This window comes from Mchenga conophoros, linkage group LG19 (assembly GCF_057382185.1).
Source record: "Mchenga conophoros isolate Kocher_MC1m ecotype Shallow Benthic linkage group LG19, M_conophoros_male_GT1.1, whole genome shotgun sequence".
Classification (NCBI taxonomy): Eukaryota; Metazoa; Chordata; class Actinopteri; order Cichliformes; family Cichlidae; genus Mchenga; species Mchenga conophoros.
Window position 1 is genome coordinate 2,344,424 of NC_140544.1, and position 21,228 is coordinate 2,365,651.

The window sequence follows — 21,228 nt, forward strand, 5'->3', positions numbered from 1 at the left end:
TATCATTGGTGTATTTGTAGTTTATTAGTGGACAGATAACAGAGTTTACAGGCATGACTACTGGAAGTAGTCAGAGAGCACATGTGACACACTGACTGATAATAGGACCAAATCCGCTGCCAAGCAGGGGAGTTTACATGTTCTCCCGTTGTGGGTTCTTTGCAGATCCTCCAGCTTCTTCACACACTCCAAAGCCATCCTTGTTAGGCTTGTTGGTGATTCTGAATTTGCCATAGGTTTTATTGTGAGTGTGAATGGTTGCCTGTCTCTGTGTTGGTTGTGCGATAAAGTGGCAACCTGTCCAGGGTGTACCCCGCTTCTCATATCGTGACAGTTGGGATGGGCTCCAACCCTAATTAAATTGTTCTTTTTATGAGACAATAACATTTGGAGCATACTCTCTAAATACTACTTTCCATGCATTGTGACTGAACAACATTATGTCACAATGCAATGCATTGTTTTGAATAGTAACCGCAGTAGACCTACGTGTGCTGTCTTCTTTGATAAAGTAACTCTCAAATCCTTTTTTCTTGTTTTTCTGTGTTACAGTTGAAAGGGAACTGGTTCAGAAGAGGACCTTCACCCGTTGGATAAACCTCCACCTAGAAAAGGTTTGTGCAGAGCATCAGGATGTTATCACTGCAGAACATTCACAGGACTAGAAACATAAATCATGCTCAGTTACTGCAGTTGCTACTCTTTAATCTAACTGCGGTTAAGCAGAGGAACCCGCTCATACTCATACACATGGTAGGACACACAAGATGGATATAAATGGGGACAGCCACTCTGAATTATGTATGTGGTTGTGTGAAACTGCCTGTGTGTGACATTAAACTTTCATTTGGTTTTCTACTGTTGATCCAATCTACTGTTAATCTATTCCCCAGACATACTCTGTTTCTAGAGACTGATTATGATTCTGTGGAGTCTGTGCTTTTCTGCTCTGGAGCTTCTGTTTTCCTTTTGTTGGCAGTTCTAATCAGGGGTGAGTCAGAGTTAGCTGTGAGTTGGAGTGTCTGATCAAGGCTTTTGTTTTGCCTCACACAATGAGCCTCTCTTCTCTTATTCACTCTTTGGCCATGTGTCAAATTTCTGACCCACTAATTGACAATCATGCGTTTGTCTGCTGTCAACTTGGAAAGTTGATTCCCCCACCCTCTGACCCCTCCACCACACAACATGCAAACCATGTTCAGACTGGTTCACAAATCCCTGAGTTGTTTTTTAATTGTTATGACAACAGAGCTAAGTGTTGGCTCATGCAGACTGATTTTAACGATAAGCCTGTGCTTGCACTTGCTGCCGTTGGCCTACGTACCATGTCTTTAAGCAGGTAACAATTAAACCAAGACTTCAAAACCCATCATTTGACCCAGCTGTCTTAGCTAATTATAGGCCAATCTCCAACCTTCCTTTCATCTCAAAAAAGAGTAGTTGTCAAACAGCTAACAGATCATCCGCAGAGGAATGGCTTATTAGAAATTTTGAGAAAATAACTCGAAATTTCGAGAAATAGAACTCAAAATTTCGAGTTACTTTTCTCAAAATTTCGAGTTAGCTCTGCCAATCAAAAATATACGTGAATGAGGTCGCTTTCTTGTTACCCGGAAGCATATGGCGCAGAGGAACGCGCACTCAAAAACGGATCCCAACAAATTGGCGCTTTCGCGAGTACGTTTACTGATAGTAACACCATGTGATTCAGCTAATAACACAGGGATTTCATCATTTGTGAAGCCAGGCTGAAAACACGCAGCAATCTGTGCATTCACGACTGGATGTAATAACGGTAGCTTAGCTGTAGCATTTGTAGCTGAGGGCTTCAGCTTCCGGGTAACAAGGAAATGACGTCATTCACGTAGATTACTGATTGGCAGCGCTAACTCAAAATTTCGAGTTGCTTTTCTCAAAGTTTTGAGTTAATAAATCGAAATTTCGAGTTACTTTCTCGAAATTTCGACATATTAACTTGAAATTTCGAGAAAATAACTCGAAATTTTGAGTTATGGATCTTTTTTTTTTTTTTTTTTTTTTTTTTTTTTTTTTATTAGTGGGGGAAACGGGCTTCCATACAAAGGGGTGGGATTAAATAAGTGTTTACTTCTTCCCACTCCCTTTCAACATGTAAATTAATCAGAACGGGTTTTTTTGTATGTAATTTGTATAGTATTTTTTTTCTTTCTTATTTTATTGTTATTATATTATTATTATATTGTTCACATGTTGAAATAAATTACCAATCAATCAATGTTGAATTGTCTCGCAGCTGCTCTATTCCCATGTTGTTGCAGTATGTTAATGACTAACCTCGTATTGTGGATGGATGATCTCAGTTGTTCTCCTGACTGAAGTTTGGTCTGTTTACGGCATCCTGTCATGCAATTACATTTGTCCCTGACCACCAGAAACCTTCACGTTAACTTTTATCGAGTATCAAGGTAGCGTTCATCCTTCAGCTTCACTGTGCTAATGTTATGCTAACGTAGCTGTTTTACTAGTGATCACGTAGGACATCATTATGTACCAGCTAGTCCAACTTCAGTAACCCTAAAAAAGTCGCTGCTGTTCAGTTTTCTGTTTTCATTTATGTTGGAAGTGATAGCAGAGCTGTACGTTTTAATTTTTTCAGAAATCTCTCAGTCAGAACATGCTATATCATGTTTAGGTGGAAACTAGCGAGCTAACTTCCTGCTAACTTCTAACTCCGTTGAATTTAATAAATTCATGGATGCCTGGATGTTAAACTTAATTGTTACACCTGGTAAAGCAGCAACGCTGATCATTTTATTACAGATGAAAGGATTTAGACAGTTTTTAACTCTTAGTGATGCCGCAGTGTTCGTTTGACATTGGGTCCAAAACTCCATCTGCTTCAGGTCCCAGATTACTCTGCGAGGCTCCTCACTACGGCAGCCATAATGCTCCGACAATCCATCAAGCGGTGCGGTTTCATAGCTTACCAAAGTCGTACTAAAACATTTCTTGACAGATTTGTGCACGCTGTGTACCACATAAAATCGGTTCGAGGTCAGTAAGCACAACCGGAATTCATACAGAAGGCACACTGTCGATTTTTGAGAAAATTAAAGGATTTTAAGTGTGACTTATAGTGTGTAAAATATGTTATACAGAAGAAAAGAATATATCGTGATATATATCGTTACCGCACATGCTTCATATTATACCGTGATATGGATTTTAGGCCATATCACCCAGCCCTAACTCAAAGCATCCGTTTAAAACATTAACATTAATTAAAGTGTACAGCAGTGAACCTTTGATTTTTCACAAAGCTCTTATAGTTTGCTGCACAGCTGATGACAGGAAATGTTACACAGTTTCTACAATCTTTCAATGCCCAACCTTCATCAGCTTGTTGCCAACCGGAGATTTCAGTGATTTAAGACAGTATTAATGTTGTTTTTGCTCTGTGCTGCTCAGCTTGAAGCGTAATGATCTATTACAGTTTAGATCTTGTTAATTCCCATCACAGGTCATGTTAAACTAAACTCTTCAACTTCTTGAAATTGAGCCTTTATGCTAACATTTTCTGTTTACTTTATTAAATATCAGATTTCATTCAGATTTAAATGATGTAGGTGTAATGATGTAAAGTAGGTTTGTACAACCCAATCTACAACAAAATGAGATGTTTTAATAACTGTAAATAAAAAAGAATGCCACATTTCATTTCAAACTTTTGGTCACACGTTCCCCCAAAAATGCCCATATTCTCAGACCACGTGGAAGAACATACCAGAGTCATCCAGATATGCTACATAATTTTTCACACCAGACTGCACAGTGTTCATCAGCCTTTGAAAAGTGGCTGGGACATTTTTTCAACTTAAAAGATTTGGCAGTGTATTATACAAACCCATCTTCCAACATCCGATGACCGATCCGTGCTGGGTTAATGCAGTATACGTGCTGGATGATGGGTTTGTGGTCACCACTCTCTATGTAATGCTCAAGAACTGTGGCTAAGACAGCAGACTCTAGATGTTTTCAAAATTTTGGTATTCTCATTTTTTTAACATGTTGACTTTCCAAAAATGGGACTTTTTGTTCCTGTCAAGTCTTTGAATTGAATAGTCTATGTCATTGACAAAACGGTTTGCAGGACTGAGTCAGTGTGGCTAACAACCAAAGCCAAGACATTAAATTATTCCTTTAGCTGAGAGATCTTCATTCTTAAACTGTTGAGGTGGGGCAATGAAGTTATTGAAGTTCTGGTTTCTATCAGGAGAAACCAGAACTTCATGATATACAAATGCATAAACACAGTCAGGGCTGGAATTCAAAATGTATTATTTATATATACTATTTTTTTGATTAAATATGATGCTGTTTTTATCTGCATTTTACCCAGTGTCTCAACTTTTTGCTTGGATGATTGTCTATGACATTAACAGAAACAAGAATCTGCATCTGTACTGCCAATTATCAGCTTTAGTAATTCCTAAAAAGGAAAACAATTGATCATGATCATGATCATTTCTGTAAATGGTAATAGACTCTTTTCCTTTCTCCATGTCTATTGTTAAAGAAAGCCCTCTTTTCTCCTCATTCTTGTTTGTCCATCCACAGTGTGACCCACCCATAGAGGTCCATGACCTCTTTCAGGACATCCGGGATGGGCGCATCCTCATGGCCCTGCTGGAGGAACTCTCTGGCTGTAAACTGGTCAGCCTGTAACACTGACTTTTAAGTGCTAGATTGGTTTTGCACTACTTGCTTTGCCAAGTGTTGTTGCTGTTTTATAGGATACTTAATTGTACTTTTTCCCAGCTTCATGGGTTCAGGAAGTCCTCCCATCGTATTTTCCGACTGAATAACATCGCCAAGGTCCTGTCTTTTCTTGAGGAGAGAAATGTGAGTATGACAGTTAAGCAGTGGTTAAATTGCTGGATGAAATGCAGAACTGTGAGGACATACACGCTCTGTCAACAGGTAAAGCTGGTCAGTATCGATGCAGTTGACATTGCAGATGGAAATTCCTCCATCATCTTGGGACTCATTTGGAACATCATTCTCTTCTTTCAGGTAATTGCATTTTTTGTCTTGAAGCTTCTTCATCAAAATCCTCTCTCACTTCTCTAAGAAGAGGATGCTAGTACAAAACGGTGTATTTTTCATAAGCTTTGCACTTCCTTTCTCTAAAAGGGAAAGAAAGCTCTTCTCCTCTATTCTAGAGTCAGATCTAGGCGAGGTTAGCTATTGGCTAAACTATACCTTTTTCTTTTGTTAACTTCCAATGCAAATCTTTGTTTAACACAAACTGTAATATAAGATTTGTGTAGCTTAAAATTTGGCATTTTATAGCAAAGCCAACAATGTATTGACAGCAGAAGTTATTTTTTGCTTTGGCATCAGTGCTTTGACAAAGAAACTTTTGTTCATCACTGTTAAGTAGATGGGCCTCAAAGCGTGGTAGCTATGATCACTCAGCTAATCAGCTGCTATCAGGGGTGAAGAGGCAAATGTTACCCATCTTGTCAAATGTTCAGTCACAGCTGTTTTCTTATTCTGAGTAACTCTGACAGTGTAAACTGAACTAAAGGTGAAAAGCTCCACAGATTCTCCACTAAACGAATTCTCAGTTTTATTCTTTCACAATCTGTTTAAGGGTAACAATTTCATCCAATGGTTACTATAGTAACCATGATGTAATGAGTCAATAGATATGAGGACTTTATCTGTTTAATGCCTAAATGTTGAAATGAGTAGTAAAGTAGCTCAGCTAACTCAGCTCTTCCACCACCCAGATTAAGGAACTGACTGGGAACATCAGGAGCCAGTTCCCCTCCTCTTCCAGCCTTTCATCCATTCCCACCAGCTCTGACTCTGACACATCCTACAGCAGCACGCCATTGGACGACAGGCAGTCAGCATCCACAGCCGTGCGAGAACAGAGCAGGGCCATTAAGAAGTTACTGCAGTGGGTACAGAAGCGAACACGCAAGTGAGTTGGAGCTGCCGTTTCCATTATATGGAAATATGTTACATGCATTATACAATTACATAGTTTGTGTCCTTTTTGGAAAAGCAGTAATTCTTTGTATCTGTTTGTGTTTGATCCAGTTAGTTCTTTGTGGTCCCTCTATATTCTGCTTTTCTCTTGCCTTTTTACCCTCACTGCCCAACTGGTTGAGGCAGATGGTTACCCCTCTAGAGCCTGGTCCTGCCGAAGGTGTTGTCCTGTGAAAAGGACGCCCTTCCCTCCCATTGTCACCAAGTGCTTACTCATCGGGCATCGTCTGATGTTTGGGGTTCCCTCTTTGGTTATGCAGGTTTTTTCGCTTTCAATGGAAAGTGCCATGAGATGATCAATGTAGTGTTGTTTTTGTTTGTTTGGGGGTTTTTTGGTGGTGTTCCTGGACTGGCCCTTTCCACAGACTATTTCTTATTTTTGTTACAGGTATGGTGTAGCAGTGCAGGACTTTAGTAAAAGCTGGATCAGTGGTCTGGCTTTCCTGGCTGTTATTAAGTCCATTGACTCCAGCTTGGTAGACATGAGGAAAGCCCTACTGAGAAGTTCCAGAGAAAATCTAGAGGATGCCTTCAGAATCGCCCACTACAGCCTGGGTATACCGCGCCTTCTGGAACCTGAAGGTAACAAGACAACAGCTACTTTTACTTAACAGCCTAATCACTACTCTAGTGACTGAAACTGTAATTCATCTATTTTACAGATGACGTGATAAAAGAGAGCTCAAGAACAGTGACAATAGTAGTTGAGTGTATCTCATCAGCATATTTTTGTAATGTGTGAGTAATTTCTTGAGATTAAAATGCAACAGTAAGAAAACCTTCGTTAAGAGTCAGAATCTAGTCAGAATCAGCTTTTCTGAGGATAGCCGACTGCTTTTGTGTATCAGAATGAATAGCCTTCAGAGATGCTGCTTTTAAGGGGGCGAAGTTTTACATTCTACTTTGTAAGGAATGCAGCAGTGACCTTTTATATTTGTGAGAAGAAAATGACCCAGTGGTTATATGATAACGTAAACTCCCATTAACAGGAAGAAAATACATTTTACTCAGCACCAGAGAACAAATGGACCATAAATATAAAAATACATGCACTGTGTATACGACACATTGCTTAACTGTAACTTCCTGTAGTCTTTTGTGTTTCCCATGCTACACCACCACATATGCTCCCATCTGTCCTCCATAGGCAGACTGCTGCCACTAGAAACTTTTATCTGAAGTGTTTGCAAACAGTGTTACACACAGTATTCTATAAATATGTTTTACATTAGCTCGGCTGATAACGTAATTCTTGATTTAGCAGACACTGAGATTCAGATGGATTATTTGCTAACAAAGAATGAGAAATCCTTTTTGTTGTACACGTGATAGACTGAAGGATTTGACGGGGAATATCGACCATCATTTGAAAAAATCAAAGCTGTTAAATTTAGCGTAGTGTCATTTATTTTTACCACATATAAAAAATGCTGTTACACTACACAGTAGCCCTTTGAGACAGTCTTCACTGAGTTAATAAAGTAATGGTAGTTCCTTTTTACACAGAGCTGCAGTGCTTATGCTGTATTTGTCCTGGTCTAGTATGCAAGAGACAGTAAAAACCAGACAGCCTGTAGATTTCCCCATTATTATGAGTGGAAATATAGAACCTTTCAAGGTAATCCTCTCGTGCATCTCTGGGCTGTCTTCAGTTGGCTGCTTTGTTTTTAAGATCAGTCCGTGGAAGTTGCATTGTATTTGTACTTGTAATGAATGCTTTGGTGCTCCTGTAAAGCAGTCATTCGATGCTCCTGGTCTCAGTCTCTTGCCTGGCACACAACTGTCAGAGTTAGTAAGATCACATTCTTCCAGTGAAAACTGCTGGAAACCTAACTTTCATCCCCAGTGACGAGGTAGAGATTTTGCCACAGACAGGAAACTGGTCAGAGTCTCCTAAGACCCTCCAAACAGAGCAGCTGCACTGGAAGCTGTGTAGGCATGCCCAAGGAGATTATGTTGAACAGGAGCCTTACCTAATTTAAGTTGGACACGGCTTTTTGATTTTCATAAGCCTGTTCCTGGATTGTCTTTTGGGCACATCTTGGACATAGGATCATACCATAATAACAATAATAATAATAAAAAGGCATGTTTACATTTAGTTACTCTTTCTTTCACTCTTGTTCTCTCTCAATTTTGCTTTATTTGCTCAGATGTGTCTATCAATGCACCAGATGAGCAGTCTATCATTACATATGTGTCTCAGTTCCTGGAGCACTTCCCTGGTATCGAAGAGGTATGAAAGATCCCTTGCCTAGACAAAATCAGTGAATTGGAATTGAATTGTATTTTGACTAAGCAGTCATTTGAAAACTGATATTTCCCTGTTCCCGTCTCAGCCAGAGGAGCCCTGCCAGTTAATTGAACGAAGTGTCTCTATGGGCCGACTCAACTTCAGTGACTCTGACCACATGAGTAAAGGTACTCACCGAAGCAGAATAAGGGAGAGGTCCTATATGTTTCAGAAGGACTGTGCCCAACCCCCACCCAAAATCTTAATTTCCTCTGTATCGGAAGACAGAAGCATGATGCCACCTTCCTTCAGGGTTACGGCAACTCGATCGTGGTCCAGCGATGACATTTTGACAGATTCGCCCCACACAGATGACCCCATAAAACCGGTGGAAGAAATCTTAACCAACAATGATGACCCACAGCTGTCTTATACTCACTCGCCCACCGGCTCATCAGTACCCGAGTCTGTAAACACAGAGTCAGTAATGGATGACTCTGCAATCAGCTCACCGGACTCTTGGGTGGAGAGTGAGCTTGCCGTGGCAGGGGAGAAGGATGGTGAGAGCCAAAGTTGCTTGTGTGATATTGGAACAGCTTGGGATGTGTACCGTGCGACTCCTGTGGAAGTAACTGCTATTGATGAAGGATTTATCCCATCCATAGAAGAAAGAGCCGCTGATGAGCAGTCACTGAGTGAGTGTTGTGTTGATGAAGGGATTTACTCTTTGAGCTCACTGGAGAGCATGCAGGACAGATTCCAGGGGCATGCTAAGAAAAGGGAAGTGCGAGTAGCTGAAGTGGAAGATTCAAAACTTGAAAGAAGCAACAAGGACTTGGAAACGGAGCAGGTACCTGAGCAGATCAATACTGAGGTTATAACACAGCTAGAGTCTGAGTCCCTAAAAGAGAAGGAGCAAGAATCTTCAGCTGAAGTGAGCGACTTTGGTGCTGAAGATATCCTTGAACCTCAAATACTGAGCTCCAACACATCCAGCGACTATTGTGAAGAATCTGTGAAAGAGAATATTATAGAAGACGGTACTCACAGAGATGAGAAATGTGTGAAGAAATCTGTGGATGCACAGAACCACAAAGGAGAAACTAACAGTCAAAGTGAATTTCTGCAAGACATAAATGTCTCTGAGGAGGTTGAATTGGAAACTGAATGTCATAAAACAGACTGCTGTGGTTCTTTAGAGAACAAAAAAGAACCAGAAATGTTAATGGGCAGGAATGAAGTACTTGTAGAAACACAAGATGAAGCAAGTGAAGGACTTTTAAAAGACAGCCAAGACTCTCAGGACACAAATAATTCTGTACAAATTACTAAAGCTTTAGACAACACCTCTTCTACCAACACAGAGGAAGTATTAACAACAAGTCAGGATCCAAGCATAGGCATGAATATTCCTTCCATCTCTATTGTCAGTGTGCCAGAAGAACAGGATGAACACGGTACTGATGATGAAAATCTCAGCCAGCCATTGGTGTTTGTAAGCGAGGTGACCGACATGTGTGTCAACAGTACTGCAAACCCAGGTGAAAAAAGCTCTACCTCCAATAAAGACGATGAAATTATTGCTGAGGGTCTGTTTGAAAATGCTAAAGCCACATCTTCAGGAGAATTAATGGATCCAGAAAATCAGCATTTAAATGATATAAATGAACACAATCTATCATCAAATGAATACGTGCAAGGTCAGATTGAAATAAGTGAAGATGGTGATAAATGCAAGCCTCCTCTTGATGATTCTCAGGGAGAAACTAACTTTTCTACAGAGGCTGAAACTCATATAGTGGATATTGAGCATGCTGTAAATTCCACTGATCCACCTGATGGACATGAGAGCAAACTAGCTGACACCTTTTGTAGCAGCGACATAGCCAACACACAGCTTAGTACACTGGATCCATTCAACACCGAACCAAGTGATGAGATAGGGACGTTGCGCTCTGAACCAGCTACCCTGTCCAGAAACATGGACGTTTTGTTTTACACGGACTTTGATCGAGGTTCTCCAACAGAGGATCTGGTTGGTGACCCTGTTGAGCCCATGGATCTGTTCTACCCTGACAAAGAAGAGCTCATGTTTACAGACCAACCTGACACTGAGGCACAAACCTGGCCCTCTGTTTTGAGTGTCTCTGCTCTGCAGCCAGCACCACCTTCAGACATTTTACCAGATGACCAACAATTCGATCCGCTGGGTGAAGACTTCAGGGAAGTGGACTTGATAGAGGAGCACGATGAGGTAAATGTGAACCTGTTTCACTTTCTTGGGGCTTAAAGGTCAGTAACACTGTTGCGTTGCGAGTTTTCAGGAGCATTTCTGTTGTCATTTTGTCTTTTCTCTTGCTATTGCTCTTAAGGTATGTACCGCTACACAACTCGTCATTGTCTCTAGCCTTCAAAATGTGAAACACATGAGTTCTGCTGACTTTATATTGACCATGTCTCATATTTCGATAGCGGAAAAGTTATTTCGCTGTATTTAGCATTTTATCACCTAGCCCTGCCTTCAGCTTGTTTGGCAAGTTTCTCAGAGACATTACTGATACATTAAGTGGTTGATGATTTTCACACAATGAGCAGGACAGAAGCAATGATATGTTGAAGTGTGACGTTTTTTTCTGTACTTTTTATTCTGTTAAAATATCTCTTTTTATCCTATTAGGTGATCACAAAGACCACCCAAGAGACAAAGAATGTATTTGGATCCCAGCAGCACTGCTTGTTGCCTGGAGTGAAGCTATGTAAGCCCTTAGGAGATGCTGATGTTCTAGCAGACAGGAGGGATCCCAGTGAGGCTGAGCAACAGAAGCCAGTCTCTGCCAGGGAAAACACAGAGCCTGTGAGGTAGGCTTTCTATTCTTAGTGTACACTGAGAAGCACACTTTACCCAGGGGGAAAGCAATGTTGTGGCAAATGATGGGATTCTTCTGACCCAGCCTTTCAGTTAGACATTTCTATAAATGTCCTGAAAAGTGGAGGCTGTAGGAAATTAAAGGAAGGCAGTATGAGACAGACAAGACTGTGACTTGAGAATTAAAGACATTAAAGTGAAACACTTTCTTCTGTGCTTTCTAGCTAACATTCACACACATTTATCAGAGTATGAATGTGTTGGGGTTAGTATCTTGCCCAAGGATATTTGGCCTGCAGACTAGGGGGTGCCAGGAATTGAACCACCAACTTTACCTATCAGCAGATGACCTGCTCTACCTCCTGAGCTACAGCCACAGCTGGACCAATCTCACTTTTTAAAAATACATAGCAGAAAATAAAGGAAAAAAATAAAGGATCTTTTTTAATGTTTAAAGCCTTTTTATATTCTTCAGTTCTGCCTGACCCTTAAGTATTAGTAGAATCAGAGCTTGGTCCTGTCTGGTTCTTTGTTTTGTTTTAGTGTTTTCACTGTAAACCTGAAGTTTCTTGAGCCAGAATGTTGGAGCAGCTTAGTGTTGCTTTCATGCCAGTACTTATTCTGTGATTCCAGAGGCTTGAAAAAGTAATTGTTTTTGTTATTTCCTGGCTTTACTGTCTCCTGTTGAGAATGAAAGTGATAGATTTTTGTTTCGTCAGGAGCAGTGGAGGTTCCAGCAGACAAGGTGAAAGCCATATCCCACCAGTTCTCCGTCACAGAAAGGGGGCTCATTGCCCCGAGTCAGTGGTGAGTTTGATGCTCCTTTCCCACCCACAGAGATGTTAAAACAATGAGTACCACTGTATATTGAGAGTGCGACTGGCATTTTCACAGGACAGTCGGAGAGCTGTAACTACAAAAGCTGACCGTGATGACTTTGATTTTTGGTAAGAGCATTTCCTTCCCTGATTTACAGTCAGGTCCATAAATATTAGGACATCGACACGATTCTAACGTTTTTGGCTCCATACACCACCACAATGGATTCCAAATGAAACGAACAAGATGTGCTTTAACTGCAGACTGTCAGCTTTTATTTGAGGGTGTTTACATCCAAATCAGGGGAACGGTGTTGGAATTACAACAGTTTGCATATGTGCTTTCCACTTGTTAAGGGACCAAAAGTAATGGGATAGAATAAGAACCATAAATCAAACTTTAATTTTTTAATACTTGGTTGCAGTCAGTCACAGCCTGAAGTCTGGAACACACAGACATCACCAGATGCTGGGTTTCATCCCTGCTGATGCTCTGCCAGGCCTCTACTGCAACTGTCTTCAGTTCCTGCTTGTTCTTGGGGCATTTTCCCTTCAGTTTTGTCTTTAGCAAATGAAATGCATGCTCAATCCGATTCAGGTCAGGTGATTGACTTGGCCATTGCAAAACAGTCCACTTCTTTCCCTTCAAAAACTCTTTGGTTGCTTTTGCAGTTTGCTTTGGGTCGTTGTCCATCTGCATTGTGAAGCACCGTCCAATGAGTTCTGAAGCATTTGTCTGAATATGAGCAGAAAATATTGCCCGAAACACTTCAGAATTCATCGTGCTGCTTTTGTCAGCAGTCACATCATCAGTAAATACAAGAGAACCAGTTCCACTGGCAGCCATACATGCCCACGCCATGACACTTCCACCACCATGCTTCACTGATGAGGTGGTATGCTTAGGATCATGAGCAGTTCCTTTCCGTCTCCATACTCTTCTCTTCCCATCACTCTGGTACAAGTTGATCTTGGTTTCATCTGTCCATAGGATGTTGTTCCAGAACTGTGACGGCTTTTTTAGATGTCATTTGACAAACTCTAATCTGGCCTTCCTGTTTTTGGGGCTCACCAAAGGTTTTACATCTTGTGGTGAACCCTCTGTATTCACACTGGTGGAGTCTTCTCTTGATTGTTGACTCTGACACACATACACCTACCTCCTGGAGAGTGTTCTTGATCTGACCAACTGTTGTGAGGGGTGTTTTCTTCACCAGGGAAAGGATTCTTTGATCATCCACCACAGTTGTTTTCCGTGGTCTTCCGGGTCTTTTGGTGTTTCTGAGCTCACCGGTGCGTTCCTTCTTTTTGAGACGCCTGATGTTTTTGCTATCTCTCTGATGGGTTTGTTTTGTTTTTTTCAGCCTAATGATGGCTTGCTTCACTGATAGTGACACCTCTTTGGATCTCATCTTGGCAGTTGACAGCAACAGGTTCCAAATGCAAACAGCACACTTGAAATGAACTCTGGACCTTTTATCTGCTCATTGTAATTGGGGTAATGAGGGAATAACACACACCTGGCCATCTAACAGCTGAAAAGCCAATTGTCCCATTACTTTTGGTCCCTTGAGAAGTGGGAGGCACATTTGCAAATGTAAATACCCTCAAATAAAAGCTGACAATCTGCAGTTAAAGCACATCTTGTTCGTTTCATTTGGAATCCATCGTGGTGGTGTATAGAGCCAAAAATGTTAGAATTGTGTCGATGTCCCAATATTTATGGACCTGACTGGAGTTGTTTGTAACACTCAAGCCTTTAACTGTGATGTAGGTTTACCGTGTTGCCAAGTTTGTAACAGTAGCTGCTGAATTGAAGTAACTTCAAATTATGTTTTTGTGAGCAAACAGCACTCGAGTTAGATTTATACGTGGCACAGGAAGGACGGACGTCTTCATTTCTCTGAAGCTTACAGATTAGCAGGAGAACCTACGTTTGGATGTACCTGTGAAGACTACACAGACTTCCTTTGAATGAAATCACAACGTAGCTGGTCCATGCAACTTGTTTTTGTAGTAAATATAACAAAAAATTACAACATGGTAAATGCTGAAATCTGTTGCTGTCAGAAAAATGTGATTTGTTACTGGACATGACTTTTGTAACACAGCAGACATCTTGTTGTAACAGACAGGAAGGCACATTCAAATTTCCGTTCCATCTGTGTGAGCTAATTCCAGCACGGCTGTAGTGTGCAGTCTGGTTCAGCATCATAGCTTTGCCTCAAATGTGGGTTTCTTCTATGTTAAATTGTCTGCAATGAAAACAGCTGCTTGAGTTAATATAGCGAGAATGTGCTGCAATACTGAAAATGTTATGAAGAGCACAAGTGTGTGTGAACTAGCCGAAGAGTGCAGCTCAACCACCAATTAAATCAAATGAGCTCAAACACTGTGCAAAGAGAAAGTAAAGTTGCACTTGTCTCTGTGTGTGTAGGTGGAGGGAGAACTGGGAGCTACGTGTGCTGCTGCTGCTATGGTTACTGCTCTACTGTTTCTGGGTGTTGCCTCAGATCGACCTGAAGACACTGCCCGACATGCTGCTGAACCGCTGAACGCACACACACGCGCACAAGCACAGCTTCTCTGAGCTATGAGGAAAAATAAAAAACTTTAGGTTTTTTAACATGCACATGCTCATACAGCCAACTGCCACCTTTTTATGAATCTACATTAAGTGAAGATATTTAAAACCTGTATAATTTAAAACTACAAGAGCTTGTTTTCTGTGTTTTGGTTTTTAGCTTCTAGTGTGGCTTAAGCAGTTTATGTGAGAGTGTAAAGGTCACTTGGGGAGGAAAAACATTGCAGTCTTTTTAGAAAAAGATCACACTTATATGAAAATGAAGTTAAAAATTTAAAGATCAAAATTTTACTGGTTTAAAATAAACAAACCAGATTCTGAAAAGGTTGGGACACTGTGTAAAATGTAAGAAAAACCTAAACAGAATTCTGTAATCAGACAAACCAAAATTTGAAATTAATTTTAAATTAATACATCTGCTAGAAGATTCTGGGGTAGCACTGGCGGTATAGTTTTTATGAGGCCTGCTGTCATCATGCACCCAACTGATTTTTAGATGAGGCTGGAATCCTAATTTGATTTGATATCTAAATTTAATTATTCACTTCTAACCTAAGAACAACAAAATGTAGGTGTAAAAAGTGAAGATAAAAATGTCAGATCTGAATCCATGATCTGTTTTGGATAAGTAGACTCTGACATGGTTTGCTGATCTGTTGCAGAGCCTATCATCTCAGCGATTAAGGTTCCGGGTTGACTCGACACTAATTTAGCTGCTTTTCAGTGTAAAATGTGTCTAGGCTCAGACGCTGAAATTCAGATACCAAAATGTTGTTTGACATAATTCAGAATAATAATGACTTAATCTGAGTCTGTGCACACAATGTAAATGTTCAGAACCTGCAGATAGTCCATGTTTAAGAACAACTCTAAAATATATATAATATAAAATATATAGTTTGAGTGTCAATGTCGTGATATGCTGTGCGGCAGGCAGGACCCTGGAGACAAAAGGATAAACTCAAAAGGATGTTTACTCCTGGATGTCACGGAGACAAAGCTGGGCTCAAGGCAGAAGTGCAAAACTAGGAGACAGCAGAGAAAACACAGAGCGTGGGAGCATGGACAACAAAACATGAACTGAAGAAAACTGAGATGACTGAATGGCAAAATAAGACAGGAAGTCATGAAAACACCTACACTGAGGGAACGGGGAAGGCTAAGAAGAATAAGTATAAACCGAATCACCAAAAGCAGAATGATAATAAAAGATAGACATTAATTGAAGCTTGTTTATTAAATTATAAACAAAAACCCAGAAACTTCAGGACATAATCCAAACATAATTACAAGAACACTGAAAATATAGATTTTAAAAAAAATTAACTGAGGAAAAAGAACAACAAACTGAAAACACTGACTCCAGGAACCATGACACTTAAAGTCATCTCAGCCCCACCTAGTGTTCACACAAATTACATGCGCTCCAAGTGTGACAGCTGACAATATTCCCAGTGTGCAACACACGGTAAATGTTTTCAGGAAATTTGCTGACAGCCTGACAGGATTATTGCCCAGGGTCAAAGACTTAGAAAGATGGTGAGTATAGATCTGACTTTGAGTTTGTTAACCCTGAGATGAGGGAAACTTTATTATCAACTCAGTTTTAGCTAAGCCTGCTTCCCAGAAGCTCAGTGTTCATACAAACTGCCATCAATTTCAAGATGAGCCAATATTTTTCTTAAAATAATTCCTAGTTTAAACCTTTAGTATATTTTCAGTTTTTTTTAAATTGTGAATAAAATATGGGTTTGTGAGATTTGCAAATCATTGCTTTCTGTTTTTAAACACATTTTGCACAGGAACCAAAAAAAGCTACATTTCAAAAACACATAGTATCTTTGAGTTTTACATGACTGCAAAAGATCCTGCAACTTTATTCTTGAAATTTTAGTGCACTCATATTAGTCTTAATATTAAAATAAATGTATTAACTTTCACAAAAAAGGGTTATAGATTAAAAGTTTTAATAGAAAAATAAAGGCTTTTTTGTTTTGTACAAATAAGTCCTATTTATAAAGGCTGAAGAAGAAAGCTGCAGTTGTGCAAGTAAAACTGTAACAACATCTATGTAGGTGTATGCTACAATGCATTTTTAAATACATTTATCAGACATTTGTTTTTAAGGCTTTATGCATTTCACATGTCGAATATATCAAAACATTAGATACTATTTAAAAATCATTAAATTATTACATTAAAACACATCGTCCCCATACATTAATTGCGTTGTTGTAACCTGTCCTGCCTGCCACATCCACAGTTGGTGCATTGTAATGTACATCTCCACAGATGAGTCCATGCAATCAGAAAAACTTGACAGGCATGGAGATGTCCGCATGAACCCATGCACTCACTGTGTGAGAAAAATGTCACTTGAAGCAGATCCTGCTGCGTTAATGTGACCTTTTGTCCACCACTGCTATATAGACCTTGTCACATATTATTAGAAACCTTTATTCAGGTGTCAAGCTCCATAACAGCATCATGCTGTTTTGCATCATAGATGTGATGACCTTAATAAACATTGAAGGTTTTGAGTTACTAATATTTACAGTTAAGTTTTCATTTTAATTTGTAGTTGTAATTTATTTTTTTTCTGATGAATTCTTCTCTATTGAAATGCCATTGTGTGATGAAAATGAACTTGTAATTTGACAAATTATAAATAATTATAAAAATGAAAGTGTGTTGGTAAAATCAAGCATATTTTCTCTCTCAAAAGGCTTTTTCTTTTCACATTTTCCCATGTAGAGATGCAGCTTTGTTCTTTAAATCCAAACTTCATCGTATGTTAGACAATTATGACTATTACTATTAATAACATCTTTAATCAGAAAATGGCACATTTCTTAAAATATTACATTCATATTTTTATTCAACTGTGGCCTTGATATTTTGTTGCATATGTGCTTACAAATGCACTATTATATTTTTGTGGTTCATCATAACTGTACAGTAGACTTGATTTGTACACAAAAATACATACTATGGATAACTGAATGCAAAATGTAAAGCCATCTAAACCTGATGAAGATTTTATGAAATAATGAGGGTGTTATCAAGAAGTTCTTCAAATCTGGTTCAAGAAGAAGGCGTCCTTGAAGGATATATGAACTCAATTTAAACCAAAAAAAAAAAAAAAAAAAAAAAAAAGGTCTCATTTATTTATATATATAAATATATAAATAAAAAAAAAAATAAATAAATAAAAAAAAAAATTGTAGGACAATATATGTCAAAACTTTGGAATACTGAGCTTCCGTACCAGCACTATGAAGGAAGAATTTTGAGTCTTTTGCACTTTTTAAGAAGGAACACAAACTGCCAAAGATAGTGTTGGAAGTGCAAACAGAAATGACACAACTCACCACAGGCCCAATAACGGAGTCTTGTTTTCAACACACAAAGTCACATATTTCTTGTGTAGTAAAGCATCACCCCATCTCCATGTTGTATAATATTAGGCAGAATATGAATTCAGTCAATGAGCTCGTCAATAGCTTTAATGCAAAAATGTTAAATGTAATGGACACTATTGCTCCCATTAAGGTGAAGGTTATCTCTGGAAGGAAAAAGTCTCCATGGAGAAACTCCACACTAGTGAAAAAAGAAAAAAAAGAGAGTGTAGGAAAGCTGAGCGCAGATGGAGAAAAACAAACCTCCAGGTTCATTATGACATCTATAAAGAGAAACTTCACAATTATAATTTACAACTGAGGAGTGCAAGAAGGTCCTACTTCTCTGACATCACTAAAAACAGCCATAATGCTCAGGTCTTATTTTCTACAGTTGACAGGCTAACAAACCCTCCTGTGGCAGCTGAACTTCATTCAACCATGGCCTGCAATGACTTTGCCAAATTCTTCACTGAAAAAATCCAAAAAATTAGACAAGCAGTTGGTACATCAACAGCAGATCCAGGATATGTACTGTGTCCACCGAAAAACTCTTTAAACACCATGAAACAGTTTCACCCGATTAACAGCAAAGACCTGGAGGACATCTTAGGTCAACTGAACTCCTCCTCTTGCTGTTTAGATGTCCTGCCAACATGTTTTTTTTCAATAAGGTCTCAAAGACTTTAGAGTCAGACCTGTTACAGATCGTCAACTTTTCTTTATTATCAGGTGTGTTTCCAGAACCACTAAAAACTGCTGTAATCAAACCTATACTGAAAAAGGACAATCTTGACAAGACACAAATGAACAACTACAGGCCGATCTCAAATCTCCCATTTTTAAGTAAGATCATTGAAAAAGCAGTTTCTCAACAGCTCAATTACTTCTTAACACAGAATAACTGCTACGATGCCGTCCAGTCAGGTTTTAGACAGAACCACAGCACTGAAACCGCTCTGACAAAAGTGTTTAATGACATATGTCTGAATACAGACAGTGGAAAAATGTCAGTCCTAGTTTTACTGGATCTCAGTGCAGCATTTGATACAGTTGACCACAACATATTACTCAAACTGTCACGGCGGGTGAGGAGAGCCATGTAGAAAAGGAAAAAGGAGGATCCAAGTGCAGGCAGTCGTGAAGGTGTAAAGGTGGTTTATTGAACATGAAAGTAAACACAAACGGCAAATGGAGCTGGAACTAAACTATACTGGGATCAACTAAACTACAGAGCACAAACCTTAACGAGAACGACCAGAAGAGACTAACGGCGGACTGCAGGGAGAACACGCAGATGAGGCAGGGTGGAATACACAGATGGACCAGCAACTACAATGACGGAGGACATGACTTAAATACACCCAGAGAAACACAGGGGAATTACACACAGGTGGTGGACACAGCTGGGAATGATCAACAAGACATGGCCAGCTTAAGAGAACCAACAGATGTTGTGGTGAAGTGTGTTCCCTGCTTAGAATGAGACAGTGAGGATGGTGGCTGAATGAGTGAGTGGGTAGGCTGCTGAACTGGTGGCAACTGAGCTACTGGCCGAACTGAGGGCAGCTGGGCTGCTGACTGAGGTGAAAGTGAGGATGGGACAATATGGCCAGAAAAACCAGTTTCAGAAAGTTTTATTACTTTCCCTGAAGGAACTGACGGAGACAAGAAAGCTTCCCTGATGCTTAAATTCCCTATGTTCGTAGTGCTAGGCTCAGCTACTCCGGGCATGGGAACAACAGCATGAACATAGTCATTAGCACAAAAAGTCTGCTCAACAAAGGTAGACTTAGGAGCAATGGTCATGGGCGAGACAGGGAAATCCTTTTTATTTTTAGAGGAGACACAAAAAATAGCTCCAGAAGAAATAGACCTAGTATCTGGGTCAGAAGGAACAGAAAGAGTGTCTGTTTCACCCACCACAGCCGACTGTTTTGTCATCCTGAAGTCCGGCTGTGGGGTGCCGCGCCGGTGACGCGAACGTCGCTTCCTCCCTGCCGACTGCTCCGGCGGGCCGGGCAAAACCTTCGCCGGCGGGCCGGGCAAAACCTTCGCCGGCGGGCCGGGCAAAACCTTCGCCGGCGGGCCGGGCAAAACCTTCGCCGGCGGGCTGGGTTGGGAAGCGGTAGAGGCTGGAGGGTGGAGGTGAAGTTCGTGGAGAATGAAGTTTTGTACCAGAGGGTGTAGTGAGTCCAATAGCCAGGGATAATCCGTGAGCAGCTGTTGCAGTCTGGCTTCCGGAACGTGGAGGAATGCTTCTCCCTCGTGCTCTAGCCACAGGTTGATTATTTGTGAAGCGGAGTTCGTGATGAGGTCCCGAAGCTCCGTGGGTGGGGTGAATGCCGCTGGATCCATATCTGGCTGGTCCGTACTGTCACGGCGGGTGAGGAGAGCCATGTAGAAAAGGAAAAAGGAGGATCCAAGTGCAGGCAGTCGTGAAGGTGTAAAGGTGGTTTATTGAACATGAAAGTAAACACAAACGGCAAATGGAGCTGGAACTAAACTATACTGGGATCAACTAAATTACAGAGCACAAACCTTAACGAGAACGACCAGAAGAGACTAACGGCGGACTGCAGGGAGAACACGCAGATGAGGCAGGGTGGAATACACAGACGGACCAGCAACTACAATGACGGAGGACATGACTTAAATACACCCAGAGAAACACAGGGGAATTACACACAGGTGGTGGACACAGCTGGGAATGATCAACAAGACGAGACAGAGGTAAAACTGAACACACTCACATGAGACCCAGACCTTCACAATAAAACAGGAAATGAGAACACCACACCAAGACGCAGACCTGACACTGAGAGACAGACAGAATGACACATGGAACCTGAACTAAACTAAACGTGAGATACAACCGAGAACAAATCCTTAAACATGAAACTCAAATAATAAACATCATAATCATCATCATCATCATCATCAACACAACAAGAGAACAAGAAAACAATCCCTGATGCAAACTAAAACCAAAACATAATAACCTCAAACATGGAATAACAAAAACATGAAACTCCACATACTGGGTCTAACGGACCCAGACCCGTGACACAAACGACTGGAGAACTGGGCAGGTCTTTCAGGAACTGTACTAAACTGGTTCAAAACATACTTAGAAAACAGGAAATACTTTGTATCAATAGGTAACTTCACATCCGAGCAGACAAGTATCACATGTGGAGTTCCCCAAGGTTCCATCTTGGGACCCCCTCTGTTTAACATTTACATGCTCCCACTGGCACAGATTATAAAGAACAACAAAATAAACTACC

The 21,228-nt window shown here is 40.3% G+C and overlaps 1 protein-coding gene across 3 annotated transcripts in view; it reads left to right on the forward strand.

Annotated features, from left to right (window-relative positions):
- clmna (calmin a) overlaps positions 1–17,264 on the forward strand; it is a 51,617-nt gene extending 34,353 nt beyond the window's left edge. The window contains exons 2-13 of one of the 3 annotated variants that reach the window (XM_085256755.1): positions 553–614; positions 4,597–4,692; positions 4,798–4,881; positions 4,960–5,052; positions 5,775–5,971; positions 6,428–6,621; positions 8,193–8,275; positions 8,379–10,526; positions 10,950–11,131; positions 11,861–11,945; positions 12,033–12,085; positions 14,394–17,264. In XM_085256755.1, the coding sequence (XP_085112881.1) occupies positions 553–614; positions 4,597–4,692; positions 4,798–4,881; positions 4,960–5,052; positions 5,775–5,971; positions 6,428–6,621; positions 8,193–8,275; positions 8,379–10,526; positions 10,950–11,131; positions 11,861–11,945; positions 12,033–12,085; positions 14,394–14,511 (3,395 nt within the window). In that variant the 3' untranslated portion in view covers positions 14,512–17,264. Of the gene's footprint in view, positions 1–552; positions 615–4,596; positions 4,693–4,797; positions 4,882–4,959; positions 5,053–5,774; positions 5,972–6,427; positions 6,622–8,192; positions 8,276–8,378; positions 10,527–10,949; positions 11,132–11,857; positions 11,946–12,032; positions 12,086–14,393 lie in introns of all 3 variants that reach the window. The other 2 variants (XM_085256756.1, XM_085256754.1) reach the window with 2 other exon arrangements.
- The last annotated feature ends 3,964 nt before the right edge of the window (positions 17,265–21,228 follow it).